At 39.7% G+C, this 7,454-nt stretch overlaps 1 protein-coding gene across 1 annotated transcript; it reads right to left on the reverse strand.

The window, feature by feature from the left end:
- Window positions 1–4,183: 4,183 nt before the first annotated feature.
- On the reverse strand, window positions 4,184–7,220 carry LOC102700620 (protein DJ-1 homolog D). The gene is made up of 5 exons (XM_006653800.3): window positions 7,087–7,220; window positions 6,881–6,997; window positions 5,636–6,076; window positions 5,158–5,520; window positions 4,184–4,792 (listed from the first exon to the last, which is right to left on the reverse strand). Exons 1-5 carry the CDS (start codon window positions 7,138–7,140, stop codon window positions 4,604–4,606), a joined length of 1,164 nt encoding a protein of 387 aa, XP_006653863.1. The 5' UTR covers window positions 7,141–7,220; the 3' UTR covers window positions 4,184–4,603.
- Window positions 7,221–7,454: the final 234 nt, after the last annotated feature.

The raw sequence follows: 7,454 nt of genomic DNA on the forward strand, positions 1-7,454 counted from the left end.
GTAGGTGCCTGGCTTAGTTTATTGTAACCCAAAGGCCCTTCTGGGCCATGCATTACTCATATGTATGGACATGGGGCGTATCTTTGCAGCTTGTTGTTGTTTGTCTGCTCTGCACTGGTAGCATCCAGCATGACGACGTTCAGAGAAATCTGTTGACAGATGCCATTGATCCACCTGCAGTTACCAATGTACCATTGTTACTCTGAATGATTTGCTCACTTTAGGTAACTGTAAATCTTTTGTTCACTTGTCACTGGGATCTTGAACCTTAGACTTGGACCTGCCAAAATTCTAGTATGCTATTATCAGTTTTTCTTTCGCGAACATCATTATTACTACTATTAGATTATAAACAATCAAAATGTCTATCCATTGCTTGATAAACCTTCAGTTTTCTAGAGGTGGGGTGTCTCATCAGTAATCAGCAGCTAGATGTTGACTTCATCTTTGTTAGTAGCAATAATGCAATGGTCGGTTGATTGGATCTGCAAAAAATGGATGATAGGATCTTTTCCTTCTTATTATGCCCGTGAATGCATCCTCTGATTGATGGCATACTATGGCTAGCTAGCTAGCTACCGGTGCCCATCTGATTCTGGACCATGTCCGGCACCAATAACCCACTTGCAATTCGATCTGTGATCTATGCATGTGTCATGTGTACCTGCATAATCCTGGATATTTCAAGCTATAGAGCTACGCCTTTGTGTAGCTCAGGCTGAACAGCTAGCCTCCAGATCTTCAGTCCCGTGTAACATCAATGTCAGAACAGAAGAGCTCACAGTTAGCAGCAGTGAAACATATGCGTCGGTGAAAGCTCCAAAAGTTCAGAGAGACATTTGAAGTGGCGAGTTTTCAGATGTCCGAAATTTTCAAAAAAAAATTACTCCTTTTTTCCATCCCGGATAATTATCCAATGATTCTCGTCACTCCTCTATCACTTGTTTAACAAAGTGTTTTTTAAGATAATAGGTTGAACAATAAATATTCTAACCTACGAAAATCTATAGAAAAAATGAAATGAACTTTTAACTGATATTCTTTTTACAAAATTACACTTGAAAAAAAATCAAACTTATATTAAAAATTAAATAAATCCATAACTACAACAAAATTGCAGTAATGAACTAAAATTGAACATCATATAGCACAACAAGTTTAGGCTTAGTCGCTTAGAGATATACAATGGTAGGTGACTGAAAATTTATAAATAAACTTTTAGGTAACTAAAATCTACCAAGCACCTTTTTCGTAATAACATAACCGAACATCACTTAGTTTAAAAAAACATAACTGAACATCACGACCTAAGAGCAGCATCTATCTCTTTTTTTCCCTCTTTCCAAAGATTATATTGCGGGGGGACATTAGGTAAAGAGGCGATATATCTGCATCACCGCATGACGAGCTAAGTTTTTGTCTGTGGAATAAGTAATGGCGTGTGATGAGAGAAGGATAAGGTAGACGAGCAGGTCGTGTGCAGAAAGGGCACGCTAGGATCAAAAGGGGCTTGGAGAGTTTTTGCCGTTTGGTCGCCATCTTTAGCGTAAGTGGCGAGCCTTTTTAGGGCAAAATTAGGTGGCAAGATTAGCAGCCGGACCGGGCCGGTTTGCCTCATTATCATCATCAATTCATCGTCATCATGGGATGCGTGTAAGTGTTTGTTGCCACGCATGAGCTGAAAGCAGGCAAAGATCGAAGCTTGCAAGAGCGTAGTGCGTGCGTGCGTCCTCTCGCGCCTTTCTCTGCTTATCTCATTTTGCTGCAGCTTTTGGTTCCATCCATCGGCAGATGGCCTTCTGCGCACATCTCATGCCATGCGCTTTACCAAAACGGTACTCCCTCGATTTCATATTATAAAATATTTATAAATCTATCTAAATTAATCTATAGTTCAACATTTTTTTTAGATAATGATCTGTAGTTCAACATTCGTACTTACGTACGTACGTATAAGTACCAAAAATATTTGATAATATGAAACTAATTTTGGTCCAGGCGTTCAGTTTTTTAGTAGAATGCAAATTGGTCAAAATCTCTGCAAGATTAATTCTTAAGCTACCGATCGAGTTGACGGAAGAGGTAGAATTCTCGTTGTCTTAACTTTCTTTCTTAGTGCGAAAAAGAATATTTGTAATACGTACGCACAATGAGCATGCTGCAATTGCGGCGTGAACGAACGGCTATTACTGTGCTTGTGGCGCCTGAGACTGCTGCCGTCTGTCGGTTCAGCGAATCAGGAGCAATGAATAATTAAGTAAGCCACATGACGGCGTTTCAACATATGGGGTGAGTTGTTCATCCTCTTCTCGTGGAACTGCTTTGTCACCGTCTCCATCTTCATTCATTCTTCATGTCCATGGCCAAATTAAATTGAATTGGGCATCACTCCCTTCTCTTCTTGGGACCGTTTGTTACTAAAATCAACATTTGAAATATTGACAATGCTAAAATTTTAGTAAGCAACAATTAAACTAAGCATTTTATCATCACAATCTTATCCATATTGATAATTTTAAAGTTATATTTACAAACTATGCTAAAAATTATTCTCTATGTTCCATGTTATAAGACTTTTTATCACACATAGATTTATATATGTGCTAATAAATCTACACTCGTATACAAAACATATACATTGATATATGATGAATCTAGACAAATTTTTTAGACAAAAGGCTTGAAAGCCATACTTTTACTAAAAGCAGATAAGATGTTTTTTTTTTGGCTGGGGTTGCCAGCTTACAAACTTTGAAACAGAAATCGCCACAAATCGACTTATATATAAAACGGAGGAGTACCAATGTATCAAACTAAACACATTTTTACTTTACTAAAATTTTGGCAACACGAATTTTAACTTTACCCATAAATGATACTCTCTCCGTTCGATATTATAAAATTTTCTGAGTTTGTCTAGATTCATCCATGTATTAATATATTGTTTTGCATACATGTTAAGATTCATTAGCATATATATAAATATAAATATAAATAAAGTTTTAAAAAATTATAATATAAACTAAAGTTTATTTGGACAATAAAGTGAATATGCCCTTATAATTCGAGTTCACCGACGGCGGCGCACGGCATCGGAGCAGGTGCAAGAGTTCGCGGACTCGAATTACTGGGCTCAGCTTGGTAGAAAACGTTCGGCCTTCACGGGAACTCATACATAGCGTCCCTCGGAGACAGTAATTTTGGCCGAGTCATAGTACCAGCCCAGGTTGGATGACAAGCGGACCTTTCTGGGCCATCGTATCCGAAGATTCAGAACCGTGCCTGATTTTTTGAGTTTATGTTCATCTTATTCAAAATTCTTTCGTGCAAATATGCAAAATCAAATCATAATAAAACGAAAGGCGTAGATTTTATAAATGTTCCGTGGAGGCGTGGATCGACCCATATCCATCTCCTCCTCATGAGCCTGTGCAAGCACACAAAGATACTATGGCCACATTCGTTTGGTGTGGTGGTAAGTTAACTTGTCCCGACACAGAAGACGTAGTAATAGATTAGTACATGGTTAATTAACTATTAATTATTGAACAAATATAAAATAAATTAATATGATTTTTTAAAACAATTTTTCTATAAAAACTTTTTTACAAAAATACATCATTTAGCAGTTTAGGAAGCGTGCACGTGGAAAACGAGATGTAAGTTAACTTATGGGGGTGAATGAACACAGCCTATGACCTTGACGGGGGAGATTCGACAGAGCTTCTTAGGGCATTCCCAACCCATAACACTAGATATAGTTTCCATAAACTCCTTCTCATCAAGACACTAGTACTAGACACTACTCTTCCAATGCAAATACTACTATTCTATACTTCAATTTAATGCTACTTATCATACATGATATCTTGGATGTTGTGTAGAAATCATATCTCATGCAAAAGACATGGTTTTAACTTTCATTCTTTTTCCTCATTTATTCACTTGTCACATCATCTTTCATCCTAAATAACAACTTATTTAATGTTATGGACACCTTAAGAATGCCCTTATACCATGCTGCCATGTTCAACTCCTCCAAAGTCCAAACCAGTCGAGATTGTCACCTAGAGTAGGACTCAAAAAACAAACTGCCCCATCCGTTCCATATTACAAAACTGTCTAAAATTCTTTAGATTCATCCATATATCAATGTTTATGTTTTTTATATATGTTTAGATTCATTAGCATACATAAGAATCTAGATAAAACAAAAAAAAAATCTTATAACATAAAACATAGGGAATAGAAGGCAGAAACCATAGTTTTTCTACATTCCCAGCAGATGACTACTCTACTCATCAGTTGCTTCTCGTTCTCGGAATGTCCAGCTCCCCAAAACATAACCAGTTTCAACAGCGTCCATACACAGGACAATGGCATGGTGCAGCTGCTGCCCGTCATACAGATGCTACTACATAGTACATACACGCAAAAGCCTTTATTGTTTCAAGCACAAAAACGACAGCAGAAGAAGGTCTAGCAGGTCATGTGTAATACAGTGCAGTACAGTATATGTAAAACGACTGTATATATATATATGAAGAGAAAAGCCGAAAGCTATGGTATATTCAGCGCAAAAACACTGGGAGCTCCTCGTGCCTCAGAAGGTGACCTTGATGCCCAGTAATGTCATGAGCTGGGAGATGAACTCCGGGTGCCCAGGCCATGCCGCACCGGTCACGAGGTTGCCGTCGGTGAAGCAGCGGTCGATAGGATTAGGCTCCAGCCATGTTGCCCCGCCGAGCACCACGTTGAGCTTCACTGCTGGATATGCCGTGCATTTCCTTCCCTGCAGCATATTCATCCGCGAATTAGGGGAGCATCAGTGAGCGGCAAATTCTGTGTAAATGATTGTATCACTTATACGTTATTCAAGAATTACTCTTTCATTGGGTTTTTGTTTTGTTCAAAGTAGATTTTGCTATGACCAGGCTATAGAAGTATAAACATCTACAGCAAATAAAAGGATGCTATTAGAGAATTACTTTTATTGTGAATTTGCTTTGTTCAAACTAGATTTTCCTATGATTAGGCTATGGAATTATAAACAACTAAAGCACATAAAAGGAAGTGCTCTACCTTTCTCCAATCAGATTAACAAGGTAAGACTAATGCAGTGCAAAAAATACAATTATCAATTGTTATGTAATGTACCTTAAGGACTCCAGCAGCAGACAAAATCTGCTGGCCATGGCAAATTGATGCGACTGGCTTTGCTTTATCCATGAAGCCCCTCACCAGGCTAATGACTTTATCATTCAGCGCAAGGTACTCAGGAGCCCGTCCACCAGGAATTACGAGCGCATCATAACTTGATGCATCCACATTGTCAAACGATGCTGTCAAAGCAAAATCATGACCAGGCTTCTCACTGTATGTTTGATCACCTTCAAAGTCATGAATGGCAGTTGCGCATTTCTCCCCAGCACCTTTCTCAGGGCAAACTGCATCAACATGGCAACCAAGGGCTTGAAGAGACTGAAACGGGACCATAACCTCATAATCTTCCATGTAATCCTGTAAGCATGTAGTTAAGCAAAGAGGTTCAGCAGAGATGTAATGACTTATGGAAAATGGCAAAACAAAAGAGGAATCATGTGAATTCAATCGCATGAAGTTTTCCCAAACATACCCCACAAAGGAACAATATTCGTTTGTTTGAGCCAGCTACAGAGCCTCCAAGTGCTTTCACAAAAAGGCTGATGAATTCAGGATGTGCATCATAAGCCACTGCAGTGACAAGATTACCATCAACTGTGCATTTGTCCATAGTATCAGCTTCTTCCCACTTAGCACCAGCAGCAACTAGAACTGGTTTAACAGCAGGATATGCAGTGCATTTTCGGTTCTGGACTACTCCTGCTGCTGCCAAAATCAACTGTCCATGGCAAACCGATGCAATAGGCTTCTTCGCGTCGGAGAATTTCCTTACTAAATCAAGCACTTTGTCATCCATCGCAAGATACTCTGGTGCACGGCCTCCAGGAATTACCAAGCCATCGAATTCATTGACATTAACCTCATCAAACGAAGCATTAAGTGCAAAATTATGACCCCTTGACTCAGCATATGTCTGCATGTGCGTGATGAACCAAAATGAATGCCAACTTGTCAACAGAACATTATGTCAGAAAGGCGAAAGGACAAGTATGAATTTTTGCACAAATTTCTGAATAGTGAATGTGAGCAAAGGTGAAGTATGGATGCATCTGTAATTTGTTATTGAACAAACATCAAGCATATTTGCACGATTGAAGAAGACAACAGAAAATTGCATAAATCAAAAGGTGCACACAAATAATCCAAATCCTAAGACATGTTCTATTGGGTTATATTCGAAGTTTCAAACACATCCATGAGCAAGCAATCAACCAATGTTTACCCTTGTACTCCACAAAAATTCAAAATAGATTTCCTCTTTGTAATGTGCCAATGTTATTTTTTAGTTCTGTAACAACACATGGACATTTTGCTAGTCAAATGAAAAACAAACTACTAAGCCATGCCCATGAAAAAACCCCAAACCAGGAATAAACCCCCAGTGTACATTACTGCTCGCAAATCGCGATGAAGATGTGTATTAATCCTAGGAAAAAAAAGCTTTTTTTTATCGCAGCCTCTGACTAGTTCTATTAACCCCTAGAATTCCCCCAACCTAAATGTTTCTACCTTTCATAGAACTCAAGTCTGAATCTTTGAAGACACCATGGCAAATCCTTTTCATTGCTTCAGCGCCTAACTCGAAGACAGAGAGTCAAATATCCCAGACCACCTCAAGTTTGAATCGTCCGGTTCAACTCACCAGATCATCAGACCAAGCCCTAATAACTAGCTAACATATCCCAGTAATCGAGCAGAATCGAATCGGTCCAAGTACCTGGTGACCAGTCATCTGGTGGACGGCGGTGCGGCAGGAGTCGCCGGATTTCTTGCCGGGGCAGACGGCATCCACGGACACCCCATACGCTTGCAGCGCTTGGAAAGGAACCATGGCCTAATCCGGCACCAACCCCAAGAAAGAAACCATTGGAATCAAGAGGAGTGCACACGGAGGAAGGACTATCTGATGAGAGAAACACCAACCTCGTAGTCCTCCATGTAGTCTCCGCAGAGCAGGAGCACCTTCTTGGAGGCCATCTCCGATCACTCGCCGCTTCCAGAGTCGCTTCTGTTGGTGACGACGAGCGAGTCCAGAAGCCGCTAGATCCCCGAGTCTAGAGGCGGGGCTGTGAGTAGAGGTACACTAGTGTAGCATTTTTATATGCCACTTGAGGCTCATCCTCTTGTTGTCCTCTTCCCATGGTGCAGTTTATTTCATTTGTAGTTTTGTGTTTTTTGCGATTGAGGTTTTGCTTTCTTCTGAAGCTGTCATTTGGTGGTCTACTACTGCTCCCTCCAGTTCTGTAATTTATATCATCTTCGATAAAATTAAGATCAGGTTTTTAAAATGT

This window comes from Oryza brachyantha, chromosome 4, assembly GCF_000231095.2.
Source record: "Oryza brachyantha chromosome 4, ObraRS2, whole genome shotgun sequence".
NCBI classification, from domain to species: domain Eukaryota; kingdom Viridiplantae; phylum Streptophyta; class Magnoliopsida; order Poales; family Poaceae; genus Oryza; species Oryza brachyantha.